General features: G+C 41.6%; 1 protein-coding gene across 2 annotated transcripts in view; it reads left to right on the top strand.

Moving 5' to 3' along the window:
- The first annotated feature begins 19,622 nt into the window (after positions 1-19,622).
- The window catches only part of DCLRE1C (DNA cross-link repair 1C), a 42,616-nt gene continuing 41,634 nt past the window's right edge, over positions 19,623-20,604 (top strand). For both annotated transcript variants that reach the window (XM_047754695.1, XM_047754693.1), the window contains exon 1: positions 19,623-19,792. In XM_047754695.1, coding sequence (XP_047610651.1) covers positions 19,684-19,792 — 109 coding nt within the window. In that variant the 5' untranslated portion in view covers positions 19,623-19,683. The remainder of the gene's footprint in view (positions 19,793-20,604) is intronic.

The raw sequence follows: 20,604 nt of genomic DNA on the forward strand, positions 1-20,604 counted from the left end.
GGCATTTGTGCGCAAAAGCTCGTGGGCGGGGCCCCCTTTGGAGAGTCGAAGTTGATCCCAGAGGGGAGCCTGGCCACGTCTTTACCCCACTCGGAGGTGGAGAGAGAGCTGTGTTTCTTGTTGCTGCATCAGGCATGGATGGGATTCCCTACAAAACCTATCAGAGAACTCAGAGACCATTGGCGCTTCTGGTACCTGACAGTACATACCCCCCTCTTATTTTGTCCCACCCGTTCTTATTTTGTTGGAATTAAATGAACCAATCCATAGAGTCCAGCATTGTTCCTGACAATTAGTAAACATAAGATAAATGACATCTGTAGCTTTCACTATTTTTTCCAATATTCCCTTCAGTATTATATTTAAAATACTGCCTATTTACTTACAACTCCCAAATTTATTTCCTCAGCCCAGATGGCTCTCTGAACTCTAGACTTAGGTAACCGACACATATTTGTGTTTTTAACCAACATCCATCTAGTTGTCCAATCAGCTCCCCTCCAAAGGGCCACCCTCAAATCTGCTCCTTCCATAGTCTCCCCCTTTCAGTAGGTGGTCCCTAGGGTCCACTTTCTCTTGCCCTCCATATCCATCCATCAACAAAACCTGTTGGCTTTTCTGTTCCCATCAAGCCCAAGCCACCACCACCCCCTCACACCCCAACCCCCCAGCTCTGGTTATCGCAGTAGTTCCCAAAAGGCTTCTCTTGTCCCCTGTAGTCTCTTCTTAACAAAACAATAGTTTCGATCTGATTAAAGTCTAAGTCAGTTTATGTCATTTCTCTACTCTCAATCCTGCAATGGCTCCACATTTTGCAGAGTAAAACCCACCAAAGCCCTACAGGCACATAATCCCACTTCCCTTGCTCTCTAGCCCTGAGGCTGCTGGCTGTTGCTCGCTAGCTCTCACGTGGAGTCTTTCATTGTAGCTGCTCCTTCTGCCATGGAATGGTCTTTCCTCCATTTACTCCCTTGGCTAACTTTCTTGCCTTCAAGTCTTTGCTTTTATCTCAACTTTCCTGTCCGCATCTCTAGCTTCTCCTCTTGTCCTGTTCATTAGGTGGTAAATGTACGAAATGAAACACAAAGCTGCAAGACAAGAATAGCTAGAGAAACTGAAATTTTAACAACATAACTTGTATCTTCCCTGTTTCTTATTCCACCAGCGAACCTGTGCTAAAAATCGAATGTGCTAAAAATGGAAACTACCCTTTACCTAGAAAACTAGCAGCTCCGTAAGTTGAGGGGAGCCTGAGGTCTCTCTGCACAGTGCTCCCGCCACTCTGTTGGTGGATAAACCTGCATGAGATCTCATTGCTCCCATCTCTGCCTCTTCCCTCGCCATTGCTAACACTATTCTCTACCCCTCTTTTTCCCCGTAGGACTTAGCACGTTCTAAAATACTGTTTATAGTGCTTGTTTCTTAATTTTATTATTTATCTTTCACCAAAATGTATTTTCCATTGAGAGAGATCTTGTTAGCTAAATCGCTAGGACAGTGCTTTGTACTCAGGTGCCAAAACATACTTTAAAAAATGTGTATATATATATACACACATATAATATATATTTACTTTTTTTTTTTTTTTTTTTGCTGCATACGTGGCATCTGGAAACTCCCAGGCCAGGGATCAAATCTGAACCAAAGCTGCACTCTGTGCCACAGCTGTGGCAACACCAGATCCTTATCCCACTGCCCTAGGCTGGGGATTGAACCCACATTGCCACAGAGACAATGTCTGATCCTTAACCTGCTTCACCACAGCGGGAACTCCTAAAACAATGTATTTTGATCAAATATATTTCACCACCACTGCCACTATGATATGGTAGAAGCAGTGTAGCATGGTGGCTAGGACAGTGGTGCCTAGGGCATGACCTTGGATTTGAATCTTGGTTCTACTACTTATTCATTCTACTGCTTAAACTTAGTTTCCCCAACTGTAAAATGAAGACAAAAACTGTACCTATCTGATGGGGTGGTTGTGAGGATGAAGAAATAAATATAAACCATTTAGGACAGCATCTGGAACCACATAAAGGACAGATATTATTTCCACAGGGGTTTTTCCTCTACTTTGCTCACTGCTGAATCTTCAGTGTTTAGAATGGTGTCTGGCACATAGTAGATGGTCAACAAGTACTTATTAAATGAGTCCTCACCGTCACATTTCCTGGAGTGTTGCAGTAGCTTCCTACCCAGATGCCCAGCCCTGGATTCTCTGAGTGGGCTTTCTAAACTCAAATCCAGGGATTCTCAAACTTGAGCATCTAGCAACATCCTTTGGAGGGAGGGTGTGTTAGCTGGGCCCACCCCCAGAGTTTCCGATGCAGTAGGTCTTGGCTAGGGTAGAGAATTCTATCTCTTACCAGTTTCCAAACACTGTTTGGTGAAGCTCTCCCAGGTTCCATATTTTGAGAAATATTGCTCTAACCATTGTCTTGTTTCAAACTACTCAGGCTTACCACTGTCACTCAAGTTAAAGTTTAAACTCCTTGGCTTGTTGTACAAGGCCCTCGGAGTCTGGTCCCTTCTTCTTTTTTTTTTTTTTTTTTTTATGGCCACACCTGTGGTGTATGGAAGTTCCTGGGCTGAGGAACCACACCACAGCCACAGCAACAGTGGATCCAAGCTACGTCTGCAACCTACGCTGCACTACGCCACAGCTTGCAGCAATGCTGGATCCTTAACCCACTGAGTGAGGCCAGGGATGGAACCTGTATCCTCATGGACACTATGTGGGGTTCTTAACCCTCTGAGCCACAATAGGAACTCCTGGGTCCTTCTTTTATAAAAAAATGTATGGAAGTATAGTTAATGTACAATATTATATAAATTGTAGGTCTACAGCATAGTGATTCACAATACTCTAAGGTTAAACATTATTTATGGTTATTATAAAATATTGGCTATATTTCCTTTGTTGTGTAATATATCCTTGTGGCTTCTTTGTTTTTATACATAGTAGTTTGTAACTCTTAATCCCCTGACCCTATCTTGCCACTCCCTGCTTCCCTCTCCCTGTGGATAACCACTAGTTTGTTCTCTGTATCTGCGAGTTTCTTTTTTGTTATATTCAGTAGTTTGTTTTATTTTTTTAGATTCTACATGTATGTATTTGTCTTTCTCTGTCTGACTTATTTTGCTTAGCATGATACCCTACAAGTCCATCCATGTTGTTGCAAATGGCAAAACGTCATTCTTTTTCACAGATGAGTAGTAGTTCACTGTATGTGTGTGATAGGTATGTGTATACACACATGCGTGCATGCGCACACACACACACACATATGTCTTTGGGACATCTGTATGTCTTCTTTGGAAAAATGTCTTTTCAGGTATTCTGCCCATTTTTTAATTGGGTTGTTTGGTTTTTTGCTGTTGAGTTGTATGAGCTATTTATATATTTTGGATATTAACTCCTTACTGTTCATATCATTTGTAAATATTTTCTCCCTTCCAGTAAGATGTCTCTGTTTTGTCAATGGTTTCCTTTGCTGTGCAAAAGCTTTTAAGTTTAATTAGGTCTCATTTGTTTATTTTTGCTTTTATTTCCTTTGCTTTAAGAGAGAGACCCCCCAAAATATTGTGACAGTTTATGTCTGAGTATTACAATTCTGTTTTATTCTAGGAGTGTCATGGTTTCTGATCTTACATTTAGGTCTTGAATCCATTTTGAGTTATTTTGTGTATGGTATTAGAGAATGTTCTGATTTTATGCTTTTACATGCAGCTGTCCTGTTTTCCCAACATCATCTATTGAAGAGACTGTCTTTTCTCCATTGTATATACTTGCCTTCTTTTTCATAGATTAATTGACCATGAGTGCATGGGTTTATTTCTGGACTCTCTATCTTGTTCCATTGATCTTTGTGTCTGTTTTTGTGCCAGTATCTTACTGTTTTGATTATGTAGCTTTGTAGTAGAGTCTGAAATCAGGGAGTGTGACTCCTCCAGATCTGTTCTTCTTTGTCAAGGTTGTTTTGGCAATTCAAGGTCTTTTGTGTTTCCATACAAATTTTAAAATTATTTGTTATAGTTCTGTGAAAAATGCCATGAGTATTTTGATAGGGACCGTATTGAATCTGTATATTTCCTTGGGTAGTATTTTGAGAATATTAATTCTTCCAATCCACAAACACAGTATATCTTTCCATCTGTTTGTGTGATCTTTGATTTCTTTTATCAGTGTCTTATAGTTTTCCAAATACAGGTCTTTTACCTCCTTTGATAGGTATTCCTAGCTATTTTATTCTTTTTGATGTAATTGTAAATGGGATTCTGTCCTTAATTTCTCTTTCTGATAGTGCATTGTTAGTGTACAGAAATGCAACCGATTTCTGTATATTAATTTTATGTCCTATAACTGCTAGACGAACACTAGTAGTTTTCTGGTGGCATCTTTAGGATTTTTTAGGTATAATCATCTACAAACAGTGTCAGTTTAACTTCTTCCTTTCCAATATTAATTCTCTTTTTTCTCCTTATCCGATAGCTAAGGTTAGAACCCCCAATGTGACGTCAAGTAAAAGTGGCAAGATGGAGCATCCTTGTCTTGTTTCTGATCTTAGAGGAAATGCTTTCAGCTTTTCACCATTGAGTATGAAGTCAGCTGTGGGCTTCATTATGTTGAGGTTTGTTCTCTCTATGCCCACTTTCTGGAGAGATTTTTTTTTTTTAATATCATAAATGGATGCTAAATTTTGTCAACATCTTTTTATTGAGATAATGCAGTTTTTATTCTTCAGTTTGTTAATGTGGTATATCACACTGGTTGATTTGCAGGGATGGAAAACTTGCATCCCTCAGAAAAATCCCACTTGATCATGCTATATGATACTTTTAACATAATGTTGGGTTCTATTTGCTCCTATTTTGTTGGAAATTTTTGCATCTATGTTCCTCAGTGATACCTGTCTGTAATTTTCTTTTTTGTGACATTTTTGGCTTTGGCATCAGGGCAATGCCAGCCTTGTAGAATGAGTTTGAAAGCATTCCTTCCTTTGCAATTTTTGTCAAAATCTTCAGAGGGATAAGTGTTAACTCTTCTCTAAATGTTTGGTAGAATTCACCTGTGAAGTCATCTGGTCCTTGGCTTTTCCTTGTTGGGAGTTTTAAAAATTACTGATTCAATTTCATTACTGGTAATTGGTCTGTTCATACTTTCTATTTCTTCCTGGTTCAGTCATGGGAGAGTGTAGACTTCTAGGAATTTGTTGATTTCTTCTAAGTTGTTCATTTTATGGCATATGGTTATTCATAGTGGTCTCTCTCTTAAAAAAATTTTTTTTCCACACCCATGACATATGGAAGTTCCTGGGCCAGGGATCAGCCTGTGCCAGAGCTGCAGCAAAGCTGGATCCTTAACCCACCACGCAGGGCTAGGAATTGAACCCGTGATGTCACAGAGACAGCACCAGATCCTTAACACACTGCACTACAGTAGGAATTCACATAGTAGTCTCTTATGATCCTTTGTATTTCTATAGTGTTGGTTGTAACGTCTCTTTTTTCTTTTCTGATTTTATTGATTTAATACCTCTTTTTTTCTAGATGAATCTGGCTAAAGATTTTTCAATTTTGCTTATATTTTCAAAGCATCTGATCTTAGCTTCATTGATATTTTCTGCTATTTCTTTAGTCTCAATTTCACTTATTTCTACTCGGATCTTCATGATTTTTTTCCTTGTACTAACTGGGTTTTACCTGATATTTTTCTAGTTTTTAAAATGTAAGCTTAGGTTGTTTATTTGAGATTTTAATTATTTCCAGAGGTGAGCTTGTATTGCTACAAAGTTGCTTCTTAGAACTGCCTTTGCTGCATTTCATAGATTTTGGATTATTGTGTTTTTGTTTTCATTGTCCCCAGGTATTTTTTTTTAATTTCCTCTTTGACTTTTTCAGTGATTCATTGGTTGTTTACTAGCATATTATTTATTCTCAAGTGTTGGTATTTTTATTTTCTCGTAGTCGATTTCTAGTCTTATAGCATGGTTGTCAAAAAAATTTGATACAATTTCACACCTGATATGATCTCAATTTTCTTAAATTTACAGAGGCTTTCATTTGTGGCCTAGCCTGTGATCTACCCTAGAGAATGTTCCATATGAACTTGAAAAGAATGTGTATTCTACTGCTTTTAGATGGAATGTTCTATATACATCCATTGAGTTCATCTGACATTTAAGGCCAGTATTTACTTATTGATTTTCTGTTTGAATGATCGGTTTATTGATGTAACTTCGGTGTTAAAAAATCCCCTACTATTGTTGTGTTACTGTCTTTTCTCTCTTTATATCTCTTAATATTTATATGTTTAGGTGCTCCTGTGTTGGGTGCATAAGAATTTATAATCATTATAACTTCTTCTGGATAGATCTCTTGATATTATGTAATGTCCTTCTTTGTCTCTTATAAGAGCATTTATTTTAAAGTCTATTTTGTCTGATATAACTACTGCTACTCTAGCTTTCTTTTGATTTCCATTTGGATGACATACTTTTTTCCATTCCTTTACTTTTTTTTTTGTCTTTTTTTTGCCATTTCTTGGGCCGTTCCCGCAGCATATGGAGTTTCCAAGGCTAGGGGTCTAATCGGAGCTGTAGCTGCCAGCCTACGCCAGAGCCACAGCAGCGCAGGATCCAAGCCGCGACCTACACCACAACTCACGGCAACACTGGATCGTTAACCCACTGAGCAAGGCCAGGGATCGAACCCTCAACCTCATGATTCCTAGTCAGATTCGTTAACCACTGCGCCACGACGGGAACTCCCATTCCTTTGCTTCTAATCAGTGTGTGCTTTTATATTTGAAATGAACCTCTTAGAGGCAGCATATATATAAATCTTGTTTTTGTATCCAATCAGCCAATCAAAATCAGTGTTTTGATTGGAACATTTCATCTATTTGCATTTAAGGTAAAATTTTTTTAAAAAATTAATGGCTGCACTTATGGCATATGGAAGTTCCTAGGCCAGGTATTGAATCTGAGCCACAGCTTCAAACTATGCTGCAGTTGTGACAACACTGGGTCCTTTAACCCACTGCTCTGGGCAGGAGATCAAAGCCATGCCTCTGCAGTGACCCAAGCCTCTCCAGTTGGATTCTTAACCCACTGTACTACAGGGGGAGTGCCCTTTTAAGGTAATTATTGATATATATTTTCTTATTGCCATTTTGTTAATTATTTGGGAGTTGTTTTTGGAGATCTTTTTTGTTCCTTTCTTCTTCTTTTGTTCTCTTGGGATTTGATGACTATCTTTAGTGTTATGTTTGGGTTCCTTTTTCTTTTCTTTTCTTTTCTTTTCTTTTTTTTTCACAGCTACACCTGCCACATATGAAGGTTCCTGGGCTAGGGGTTGAATTGGAGCTGCAGCTGCAAGCCTATGCCACAGCCATGGCAACACCAGATCCCAGCTGCATCTGTGACCTATGCCACAGCTTGTGGCAGTGCTGGATTCTTAACTTGCTAAGTGAGGCTGGGGCTCAAACAAACCTGTATCTTGGGTCCTTAACATGCTGAGCCATAATGAGAACTCTTTCTTTTTCTTTCTTTCTTTCTTTTTTTAATCTGTATCTATCATAGATTTTTTGGTTTCTGGTTACTATAAGATTTTTTAAAGAACAATCTCTATGTTTGTGTAATTGTTGTAAGTTGCTGCTCTTAATTTCAAATACAATTTAGCAATTCTGCATTTGTACTTTCCTCCCCTCATGATCACAATTCTTGATATCATATTTTACTTCTAATTGTCTTGTGTATCACTCTCTCTTTCTCTGTTTGTTTTTTTTTTTTTTTTTTGGTCTTTTTAGAGCTGCACCCATGGCATATGGAGGTTCCCAGGCTAGGGGCTGAATCCTAGCTATAGGCCCTGGCCTACACCACAGCCAAACCAGATCCAAGCTGTGTCTGCAGCCTACACCACAGCTCACAGCAATACTGGATCCTTAACCCACTGAGGACAGGGGTTGAACCTACATCCTCACGGATACTAGTCAGATTCCTTTCTGCTGAGTCATGATGGGAACTCCTGTTTTGTGTATCTCTTAACTGCTTCTTATGGATGTCGATAATTTTCCTTTTGTCTTTTAACCTTCCTACTATCTTTGTGAATGGACTATTTACTACCTTTACCTTATGTTTGCATTTACCAATGAGCTTTTTCCTTATGTAGTTTTCATATTTCTAGATGTAGTCTTTTCTTTTTCATTTAAAGAAGTTCCTTTAATATTTCTCATAAACCTGGTTTGGGGGTGCTCAACTCTTAGCTTTTGCTTGTCTGTAAAGTTTTTAATATCTTCACCAAATCTGAATGAAAGCCTTGCCATAGAGTACTCTTGGTTATGGATTTTTCCCTTTCACCACTTTAAATATATTTTACCACTCTCTTCTGGCCTGCATAGTTTCTGCTGAAAAGTCCTCTGATAGCCATATGGAAATGGTACATTATTTGTTGTTTTCCCTCGCTGCTTTTTAATATTCCCTCTTTAGCTTTAATTCTTGCCATTTTAATTACTGTGTGTTTTTTTATATAATTTTTTATTTTCCCACTGTACAGCAAGGGGGTCAGGTTATCCTTACATGTATACATTACAATTACATTTTTCCCCCAGCCTTTCTTCTGTTGCAACATGAGTATCTAGACAAAGTTCTCCATGCTATTCAGCAGGATCTCATAAGATTCTAAGTTGTGTCTGATAAGTCCAAGCTCCCGATCCCTCCCACTCCCTCCCCCTCCCATCAGGCAACCACAAGTCTCTTCTCCAAGTCCATGATTTTCTTTTCTGAGGAGATGTTCATTTGTGCTGGATATTAGATTCCAGTTATAAGTGATATCATATGGTATTTGTCTTTGTCTTTCTGGCTCATTTCACTCAGTATGAGATTCTCTAGTTCCACCCATGTTGCTGCAAATGGCATTATGTCATTCTTTTTTATGGCTGAGTAGTATTCCATTGTGTATATATACCACCTCTTCCGAATCCAATTGTCTGTTGATGGACATTTGGGTTGTTTCCATGTCCTGGCTATTGTGAATAGTGCCGCAATGAACATGTGGGTGCATGTGTCTCTTTTAAGTAGGGTTTTGTCTGGATAGATGCCCAAGAGTGGGATTGTGGGGTCATGTGGAAGTTCTCTGTATAGATTTCTAAGGTATCTCCAAACTGTTCTCCATAGTGGCTGTAGCAGTTTACATTCCCACCAACAGTGCAGGAGGGTTCCTTTTTCTCCACAGCCCCTCCAGCCCTTGTTATTTGTGGATTTATTAATGATGGCCATTCTGACTGGTGTAAGGTGGTATCTCATGGTTGTTTTGCTTTGCATTTCTCTTATGATCAGTGAAGTTGAGCATTTTCTCATGTCTTTGCTGGCCATCTGTATATCTTCCTTGGAGAACAGTCTATTCAGGTCTTTTGCCCATTTTTCCATTGATTGATTGGCTTTTTTTTTGTTGGGTTGTATGAGTTGCTTATATATTCTAGAGATTAAGCCCTTGTCGGTTGCATCATTTGAAACTATTTTCTCCCATTCTGTAAGTTGTCTTTTTGTTTTCTTTTGGGTTTCCTTTGCTGTGCAAAAGCTTTTCAGTTTGATGAGGTCCCATGGGTTTATTTTTGCTCTAATTTCGATTGCTTTGGGAGACTGACCTGAGAAAATACTCATGATGTTGATGTCCGAGAGTGTTTTGCCTATGTTTTCTTCTAGGAGTTTGATGGTGTCCTGTCGTATATTTAAGTCTTTCAGCCATTTGGAGTTTATTTGTGTGCATGGTGTGAGGGTATGTTCTAGTTTCATTGCTTTGCATGCAGCTGTCCAGATTTCCCAGCAATGCTTGCTGAATAGACTTTCTTGTTCCCATTTGATGTTCTTGCCTCCCTTGTCAAAGATTAATTGACCATAGGTGTCAGGGTTTATTTCTGGGTTCTCTATTCTGTTCCATTGGTCTGTCTGTCTGTTTTGATACCAGTACCACACTGTTTTGATGACTGTGGCTTTGTAGTATTTGTTGAAGTCTGGGAGAGTTATGCCTCCTGCTTGGTTTTTGTTTCTCAGGATTGCTTTGGCGATTCTGGGTCTTTTGTTGTTCCATATAAATGTTTGGATTGTTTGTTCTAGTTCTGTGAAAAATGTCCTGGGTCATTTGATAGGGATTGCATTGAATCTATAGATTGTTTTGGGTAGTATGGCCATTTTTCCAATATTGATTTTCCCAATCCAAGAACATGGACTCTCTTTCCATTTCTTTACATCTTCTTTGATTTCTTTGATTAAAGTTTTATAGTTCTCGGCATACAGGTCCTTTACCTCCTTGGTCAGGTGTATTCCGAGGTATTTGATTTTGTGAGGTGCAATTTTAAAAGGTATCGTATTTTTGTATTCCTTTTCTAATATTTGATTGCTGGTATACAGAAATGCAACTGACTTCTGAATGTTAATCTTTTTTTTTTTTTTTTGTCGTTGTTGTTGTTGCTATTTCTTGGGCCGCACCCGCGGCATATGGAGGTTCCCAGGTCAGGGGTCGAACCAGAGCTGTAGCCACCCGCCTACGCCAGAGCCACAGCAACGCAGGATCCGAGCCGCGTCTGCAACCTACACCACAGCTCACGGCAACGCCGGATCGTTAACCCACTGAGCAAGGGCAGGGATCGAACCCGCAACCTCATGGTTCCTAGTCGGATTCGTCAACCACTGCACCACAATGGGAACTCCTGAATGTTAATCTTATATCCTGCTACTTTGCTGAATTTATTAATCAGTTCAAGGAGTTTTGGGGTTGAGTCCTTAGGGTTTTCTATTTATAGTATCATGTCATCTGCATGCAGTGACAGTTTGATCTCTTCTCTTCCTATATGGATGTCTTTTATTTCTTTGGTTTGTCTAATTGCTGTGGCTAGGACTTCCAAAACTATGTTGAAGAGCAGTGGTGAGAGTGGGCGTCCCTGTCTTGTTCCAGATTTGAGTGAGAAGGCTTTCAGTTTTTCCCCATTGAGGATTATATTTGCTGTGGGTTTCTCATAAATGGCTTTGATTATATTCAGGAATGTTCCCTCTATACCCACTTTGGCGAGGGTCTTGATCATGAATGGGTGTTGGACTTTGTCAAATGCTTTTTCTGCGTCTATTGAGATGATCATATGATTTTTGACCTTTTTTTTGTTAATGTGGTGTATGATGCTGATTGATTTGCGTATGTTGAACCATCCTTGTGAACCTGGGATGAACCCAACCTGGTCATGGTGTATAATTTTTTTGGTGTGTTGTTGGATTCGGTTGGCTAAGATTTTGTTGAGAATTTTTGCATCTATATTCATCAATGATATTGGGCGATAGTTTTCTTTTTTGGTGGTATCTCTGTCTGGTTTTGGAATGAGGGTGATGGTGGCATCATAGAATGTCTTTGGGAGTATTCCTTCTTCTTCAATCTTTTGAAAGAGTTTAAGGAGGATGGGCATCAGATCCTCTTTATATGTTTGATAAAATTCACCTGTGAGGCCATCTGGTCCTGGACTTTTATTTGTAGGGAGTGTTTTTATGACCTCTTCAATTTCATTTCTAGTGATCGGTCTGTTCAGTTGGTCTGTTTCTTCTTGATTCAGTTTTGGCAGGCTGTAAGATTCTAGAAAATTGTCCATTTCTTCCAGATTGTCAAACTTGTTGCCATATAGTTGTTCATAGTATTCTCTTATGTTTTTTTGTATTTCTGCTCTATCCGTTGTGATTTCTCCTTTTTCATTTATAATTTTGGTTATTTGGGTTCTTTCTCTCCTCTTTTTAGTGAGTCTGGCCAGGGGTTTGTCAATTTTGTTTACCTTTTCAAAGAACCAGCTCTTGGTTTTATTAATTTTCTCTATTGTTTTTTGAGTCTCTATTTTATTGATGTCTTCTTTGATCTTTATAATTTCCTTCCTTCTGCTGACTTTAGGTCTTTTTTGTTCTTCTTTTTCTAATTCGTTTAGGTGGAGGGTTAAGTTGTCAATTTGGGATCTTTCTTCTTTTTTGAGAAAGGCCTGTATCGCTATAAATTCCCCTCTGAGCACTGCTTTCGCAGCATCCCATAGATTTTGAGCGGTTGTGTCTTCATTATCATTTGTTTCAAGGTATTTTTTAATTTTCTTCTTGATTTCCTCATTGACCCATTGGTTTTTTATTAGCATGTTGTTTAGTCTCCATGTAGTAGGTTTTTTCTCTTTCCTTTTCCCATGGTTGATTTCTAATTTCATGGCATTGTGGTCAGAGAAGATACTTGATACTGTGTGTTTTAATGTGTTCTTCCTTGAGATAATCCTGTACAGGACTCTCCGTGGTTCCTGGACTTGGATATTTGTTTCCCTTCCCAGGGAGGTTTTCAGCTATTACGTCTTCAAAGATGTTCTTAGGCCCCTGCTTTTCTCTTTCTTCTCCTTCTGGGACCCCAATAATACAAATATTAGTTTTCTTGGTGTTTTCTCAGAGATCTCTTAAACTGTCCTCATTTCTTTTTATTCTTTTTTCTTTTTTCTGTTCATCGTCAGTGATTTCCACTACTCTGTCTTCCAGCTTGCTGATCCATTCCTCTGTATCACTTGTTCTATTTTGATGCCTTTAAGTATAATTTTCATTTAAGTTTCTGTATCCTTCATCTCTGGTTTTTCTTTATATTTCCTAACTCTCTATTAAAAACTTCTAACTTCTCATTCTGTGCATCCATTCTTTTTCTGTGTTTTTTTTTAAGTCATCTTAACTACCACTACCCTGAAACCCTGAAATGTTTCTTGGGTAATTGCTTATCTCCAGTTCACTTAGTTCTTCTTCTAGGGTTTTATCTTCTTTCTTCATTTGGGACATATTCCTCTGCCACCTCCTCTGAGTTGCTATTTGTATTTTTAGGTACATGGCAAATTATTTATGTTTCTCAAGCTTGGAGAAGTGGACCTCTCTAGATGTCTTATGCTTACCTGCTGTGCACTCCCTTCTTTTCATTCAAGTAATATGTTCTAGGTGTTTCCCCTATGGGGACTATGTGGGTCCTTCTGTTATGGCAGGCTGGCTGTGTTCGCAGTCTGATCCCTGGTCTAGTTGGTTGCCAGGCCCTGCCTAGGGTAGAGGTTGCCAGCCACTGGTTAATGGGACAAGGTCATGAGGTGGCTGACTGAAAAACCTGGGGGCTTCTTAGGGTTAGTGCTGCTCATTAGTGGGAGGAGTCAGAATCCAGAAAATTCTGGGGCTACTGCCACTCCCTGGTGGGTGAAGCTAGGTCCTGAGGCTAGTGCCAGACTACTGGTTGGCAGAGCTGGTTCCTGGCATCTGGTTGTATGGCCCAGGGGGTTTCAGAGCTGGTGTCAGATTGCTGGTGAATGGGCCTGGTTCCTGACACAGCTGGACCACAGTTGGGATCTGGGACATCCTGAAGCTTTATCGGCCCATTAGAGGGTAAGGCCAGGTCTCAGCTGAGTCTGGCTTCCTACTGGGGAGGTCAGGTGCACAGGCTGTGTAGCTGTGGTTTTCTTGTGGCTGTTGTTTGCCTCCTGGTGGGTGAGGCTGATCTGGAGGCTACAGCAGTCTCCCTGGAGACTGGAGGCAGGGCCCAGTGGATTACGGGGCTAGTGCCTGCCCACTGGTGGGTGGGGCTGAGTCCTGAGCCCTCTGGTGTGCAGGGCTGTGTCCAGTAGTACCTTTAGGCTAAGGAGGCAACCTGTCTGCTAGTAGGTGGAACTGTGCCCCCAAGCATTTAGTCACTTGGCCTGAGACATCTCAGCACTGGCACCTATAGGGGTAATAAGCTAGAGGAAAGATTCCTTAATGGTGCTTGCCAGCACCGGGGTCCGTGTGGTAGAATGAGCGCCCCACAATGGCTTCTGCCAGTCTCTATGTCCCCAGGGTGACCTGCAGTTGCCTCCTGCCTTTCTGGGTGACTGTCCAAGATCAACGGGTCGGTCTGACCCAGGCTCCTATCAAATGACAGCTTCTGCCTGGGGTCCTGGTATGTGTGAGATTTTGTGTGCAGCCTTTAATATTGAAGTCTCTATTCCCCCCCATCCTCTGGGACTCCCAGAAGTAAGTGCAGCCAGATATCAGAGCCAAATGATCTGGGAGACTTTTCACTCCTTTCAGAAAACCTCTGCAATTGTGATTATTCTCTCATTTGTGGGTCACCCACCCTGGGGTATGGGACTTGGCTGTATCATGACTTGCCCCTGCTACTCGTCTTGTTGTGGTTCCCTCTTTATGTCTTTAGTTGTAAAAGATCTTTTCGGGTAGGCTCCAGTCTTTTTCATTGATGGTTGTCCTATAAATAGTTATGATTTTGGGGTGCCCATGAGAAGAGGTGAGCTCAGGGTCTCTCTATTCTGCCATCTCGGCCCAATCTTCTTGGTCTCATCCTTTCTTAGCTGGTTGAGCCTTGACTTACACTGTTAATCGCCTATTATTTCACCGCTTTTGATTCCACTCCTTTGGTTAAAAAGAACTATTTTCAGTGCCCAGACTGAATAAAAGTTCACTTCGGACATGTCAGCGGTTCTTGGGCCTGGAAGCTGAGCTCAAGTTCACCTTCTCTGCTAAGTTTTCCTGATGGCTTTTTTTTTTTTTTTTTCCTGCAGAAATGAGCTCTCTCTTTGGCCTCCATTACAACACCCCGAGAACACTTCTATCACAAACACACTGTGAAACCTTTTGTGTTTATTTCTTTCCATGATTTTCTCCTTTTCCAGACTGTAAGCTCTTGGTAGACCATGGCTGATTGCTTCATGTAGGTCCAGGTTCAAGCACAGTGCCTGGCACTTAGTAAACACCTTGTAAAAAGTAATAGCTAATATATATTGAGCACTTAGCATTTTCCAGAACCTTGGGTAGCCTTTTTTAAGTGTTCCCCTCCCCAGATGAACAATAACACTTTTAAATCAATCGTAGGATTGGGGGTAGGAAGTGAGAAGAAGAAGTACAGGTGGTGGAGCGATACATGCTGCTAAAACAAACTAAACATATATAGTGACTTTTTAAAAAACCACCTTCTATTATGTGAATTAGCCAAGCAGTAATCAGTCAACTACAGAGAAGGGATATCCTCACCAATCTGGTTTACTTTGTTCACATTCTCCTAAATCCTCTCTGATTATTTTAAACAAGTCTATTGAGCTATAATTGGAGTGCAATAAATAGCACATATTTAACAGCATAAAGTTTGATAAGCTTTGGCATTTTCATAGACCTGTGAAACCACGACCACAATCACATTAATGAACCTGTTTCCTTGGGTGCCCAGGCAATTATTGGCTTGCTTTCTGTCACTTTAGATCAGTTCACATTTTCTATAATTTCATATAATTGGAATAATATAGTATGTACCCCTCTTTTTCTGGCTTGTTTTACTCCGTTTGATTATTTTTAGCCTCATCCATGTTGTTTTGTTGTATTAATAGTTCATTCCCTTTTCCTCCCAATGTTATGGTGATGCAATTGATATATAAAGAATTGCAGGAGTTCCCATCGTGGCACAGTGGTTAATGAATCTGACTAGGAACCAGGGTTGCGGTTCAATCCCTGGCCTTGCTCCGTGGGTTGAGGATCCGGTGTTGCCGTGAGCTGTGGTGTAGGTTGCAGACGCGGCTCGGATCCTGTGTTGCTGTGGCTCTGGTGTAGGCCAGGCATCTACAGGTTGGATTTGACCCCTAGCCTGGGAACCTCCATATGCTGCGGAGCGGCCCTAGAAAAGACAAAAAAAAAAATTGTGAAGTTTAAGGCGTACACCATGTTTTGACACATGTATACATTGCACCAACATGAACACCACAATAAGTCTAGCTAACATCCATCACCTCACATAGTTACAACTTTTTTCCTGTGATGAGAACTTTTAATGTCCATTTCTCAGCCACTCTCAGGTATATGATAGAGTATTGTCCACTGCGGTCACCACGCTGGGTCTTACATCCCCGCAGCTTTTTCATTTTGTAACTGGGAGTCTGTATCTTTTGATCACCTCCGCTGGTCTCTGCATACCCCACCCCCACCTCTAGCGACCACTGATCTATTCTTTGTATCTATGAGTTTGATTTCTTTACAGTTCACATATCAGTGAAAGCCTGTAATCGTAGATGCCCAATAAATAATAGCTAACGTGTAATGAAGGCTTACCATTTTCCAGAGCTTAGTGTGGACTTTCTTGTTACCTCCATCCTAAGAGGAAAAAACTGTGTTACAGAGAAGTTAGCCTTAGCCAAGATCACATAAATACTAGTGACTCAGATGAAGCGCTAATGAGGGCCTTTATTTCTCCTAAAAGAATGGCCTAGAATACAGTCAATTTACAGCGCAAGTTATTTATATTGTCAACTGAAAAAAGGCATAAAAGTTGAGAATTGCGTTTTATTTAGCAGACTGACTGAGGACGTATGCCTGGGTTACAGCTTCTCAGATATCTCTGGGGATCTGTTCCAAAGAGGGAGGCACTAGAATATAGAGGAACTTTTACAAACAAAAAAAACAAATGAACAACAACAATAACAATAACAAAACAACCCAAAAAACCCATGTAGTCAAACATCAAACGATGACTATTAATTAAAGAAAACCCAAACATCTCAAGTAAATGAATTGAGTGCTTTTCTATGTATGGGAAGATACAAGGGTCTGGCCTTAGTGAAGTTATTCCTTCGGGTTGGTAGCCTGTTTTTCTCCACCCTGAACACTCTCAGGGTGCAGGTTGGGGTGGGGGTGGAGGCTGCAGTGGCTGCTGGCTTGATGGCTGCAATGCAACCTCCTTTGTTTATCTTCGTCCAAAATATGGCCAGCAATTTACAAGCAGACCAAATTAACAGGATATCCTAGAGTGATTTCCTAACGAAAACTTAAATCCACTCCGATAAGTCATTTTTAGGTAGTTAACGTAAACTTATTAGTAGTTTTCTAACCTTCTGGGACAGAATAAATCGACAACTTGAAAGTCTAGATAGCTTTGTGACTGTGGAAGGATAGAAATTCCCAGCTGGGGAATGAGGACATAGCAATGACCAGATCACATTTCACTATTTTCTTTATCAGGATCCACAAGAGGCATTCCTCCTGGGACTCAGTTACCAGGTAATTGAGCTTCTCCTGAAAACCCAATTCATCTGTATCTTGAGGATGCCAAAGTCTAGTAAGTGATTTCATCTTCCTCTACAAGAGCCTGACCTCATCCCTCCTAAGAGTACACATTGCTTGTCTCTGGGATGTGCTGACCCATCTTCACTATTTTCTACTCTATCTTCTTTTTTTTTTTTTTTTTTTTGCTTTTTAGGGCCACACTCTTGGCATATAGAGGTTCCCAGGCTAGGGGTCCAGTCAGAGCTGTAGCCGCTGGCCTACACCACAGCCACAACAACACCAGATACGGGCCGCATCTGTGACCTACACCACAGCTCATGACAATGCCGGATCCTTAACCTATCGAGCGAGGCCAGGGATCGAACCCACAACTTTATGGTTCCTAGTGGGATTTGTTTCCTCTGTGCCACGATGGGAACTCCTGTACCCTATCTTTTTAGCCTCTCTATTTACCTTTATGCTTTTGGACTGTGTCCACTGTGATAGGAGGAGAGGATAAACATATGGGCAAACAAATAATATTAGCCTTATCTTGACCTGTGTGGCTACGAGCTTCGTTGTCAGAGGTAGACACACTGGATTCTGCTGACCCCAGGCTTAGTGCAAGATTTGGTTTTAGGTATAGACAGCCTAGCCATAGCTACAGCCCTTCTTTATCCTATGACAGACTATCTTATACCAAATCAAAGGTGATGGTAATTACACACCAGCAGAGTATTTTATTCAGGTTCCCGATAGTGGTGTCTCTGTCACCCCCTCCATCCATCTCCCCCCTTTTCCTCTTCCTCGTCTCCTCCTTCTTAACATTTCATCAGAATCTGTATTTGAATAGAGCTGACTGCCAGGGTTGCAGCAACATACTGATCTTTTCTGAGGGTGCCATTCTGACTCCTGATTTCCTCGGCTAGTACTCATTGTCACTAGATTTATTCCTACCTTACCTTGTGTCTCTATGGAAGCATTTATTTACCATGGTCTCCAAAGCTCTTGTCTCCCAATAAACTGAAAATGACTTGCAGGCACATCTTAGTCATCTCTGTCCCCACCACAAGGCTTGTAATGCATGGTGCTATGTACAAAGTAGGACCTCACAAGTGTTGAAGTTGTTTGTGATTAATGATATTGTGGTGTCTAAGGAGGCCTGCTACAAAAGTGTGCAGGTAGTGTCATTGTGACTATTTGGTGAATGTTAATACTTTAGCATACCTTTTCATAATGTTGCGTTGGTGGTTAAAAAATTCCAGAGCTTTCCCCCATCACCCTATCGTCCCCCTGTATATCTTTCTGTCTTCTTAAAAATAAAGGCTCAAGGAGTTCCCGTGGTGGCTCAGTGGTTAACAAATCCGACTAGGAACTATGAGGTTGCAGGTTCAATCCCTGGCCTTGCTCAGTGGGTTAAGGATCCGGCATTGCCGTGAGCTGTGGTGTAGGTCGCAGATGCCACTGGGATCCTGAGCTGCTGTGGCTCTGGCGTAGGCTGGTGGCTACAGCTCCAATTAGACCCCTAGCCTGGGAACCTCCATATGCTGCAGGAGCAGCCCTAGAAAAGGCAAACACACACACACATACCACACAAAAGCTCAAAAGGGGCAGAGGTGGGGGAGGCTAGCAGCTAAGCTTTCCTTGAGATTTTTACTTATCTACCCTAATATTAAGTGTTTGAGCTGTGGTAATCAGGAGCTGTTATTTACTCAGTTTGTTGATTATACATGAAAATGGGGACTAACAGTTTTTGAATTTATTGCAAGACAGATACAATTTTCTCATACAATTCTCAGGTTATCCTGTAAGGTAGACATTGGGAAGGGACGAAAAAGAAGAAGAGAACTAGCAAACATAGAAAACAGACTGGTAGTTGCCAAGAGGGTGGGGGGAAGGGAGTGGGATGGACTGGGAGTTTGGGGTTAGTACATGCAAACAGTTTAGGATAAGCAATGAGGTCCTGCTGTATAGCACAGGAAACTAGATCCAACCTCTTGGAATAGACCATAATGGAAGATAATATAAGAAAGGGAATGTATACATACGTATGACTGGGTCACTGTGCTGTACGGCAGAAATTGGCACAACATTGCTATCAACTATACTTTAATATTTTTTTTTAAAAGAAGGGAAGCAAAATAAGGCTTTCAGTATCTCAGTGGACAAGCATAAAGAGGGCAGTGTGTTTTCAAATTCAAGCTCCGCTTCCCGCTTCTCCTCCTTGGGTGGAGCCGCCTGCTCTGGGTGTTCAGTCTCCCTTCTTGTTTTAGTTCCTGCACAGACACGGGCAACGCTTCTCCAAAGCGACACCGTGTTGTGCCAGGGTGTTTGGGAGGGGCCTCATTCCTCTCGCTACACCCTGATCCCACCTGGCATCGCAGCTGTGGGCCCAGTAGCGACCTCAGCAGAGCGCAGCTGGGTTAGAGGGTTTCAACCCACAAGTGGCTGCGGCCGGAACTGACAGGAAGTTCATTGGCATCGCCCTCAGCGCCGTTGGGCTCCTCTGATTGGACGTGGCTGCGCCTGGCTGGCCAATGGGGAGATGGCGGCAGGTTCCCGGAAGTGGTGGCGCGGTCAGCTGCAGCTTGCATAACCGCGGAGGGTTGGCCCCCAGTCGGCTGTGTTCGCCAACGCTATGAGTTCCTTCGTGGGCCAGATGGCGGAGTACCCAACTATCTCCATAGACCGTTTCGACCGGGAGAATCTGAGGGCTCGCGCTTATTTCCTGTCCCACTGCCACAAGGGTGAGTGAGCGCGGCGCGCCGACCCCCTCCCGGGGACCAGGGCTGCGGCGGGTCTGGCCCCGCGGGGAGGTAGCCCTGGGGCTGGAGAGGAGGAAGTTGGGGTAGGGGTCCTGCAGGAGGAGTGCAGGCTTTGGGAGGTCTGGGGAGAGACTAGCGACTGCATCCTGTCGCAGGCGTGCTCTTCAGCCTATTTGAGGCTTTATCGCTTCATAGGTCCCGCGGGGCGGGACAGAGCAGCGACTGCCAGTTACTCACTGACCCAGGCCAGTTTGATCAGGCACAGCTATTTGGTTTTTTTGGAAGCTCTCCCAGGGCCCAATAGTCAAGGTTGTCGAGGATTACTTATTTCTTCCCCCAAATCCTCGCGATTTTGTTACAAAGACAGGTTTAAATGAAATTCTGCCATACCTCCAACCATTTATTAGCAAGCACGCACGCATTCAAATTAAAGTCCTGCCTGTGAGCTTGACAACGTGCAAGCTCCCCCTCCTTTTAGATGTTCTGTTCACATTCAGTATGAAAGGTTCCTTTTGTCCTAGAGATGGGATGAGGTTTACCTTACAGATGCCCAGGTCAGGCAACCAGAATGTTATTTCACAGCTGCACGTGGTTAGGAATTAAGCCTGGAATGTCGCCCCCTAACGATATGGTCCCCAGGCCAGTTACTCCAGGCAAGTCTGGAGCATCTCTACATTTTAGCCAGTCTCCAGAGCTAGAGTACCACCAATTTCACTACCATTGTCCATTCTTTTTTTTTTTTTTTTTTTTTGCCATTTCTTGGGCCGCTCCGGCGGCATATGGAGGTTCCCAGG

This window comes from Phacochoerus africanus, chromosome 12 (assembly GCF_016906955.1).
Source record: "Phacochoerus africanus isolate WHEZ1 chromosome 12, ROS_Pafr_v1, whole genome shotgun sequence".
Lineage (NCBI taxonomy): Eukaryota > Metazoa > Chordata > Mammalia > Artiodactyla > Suidae > Phacochoerus > Phacochoerus africanus.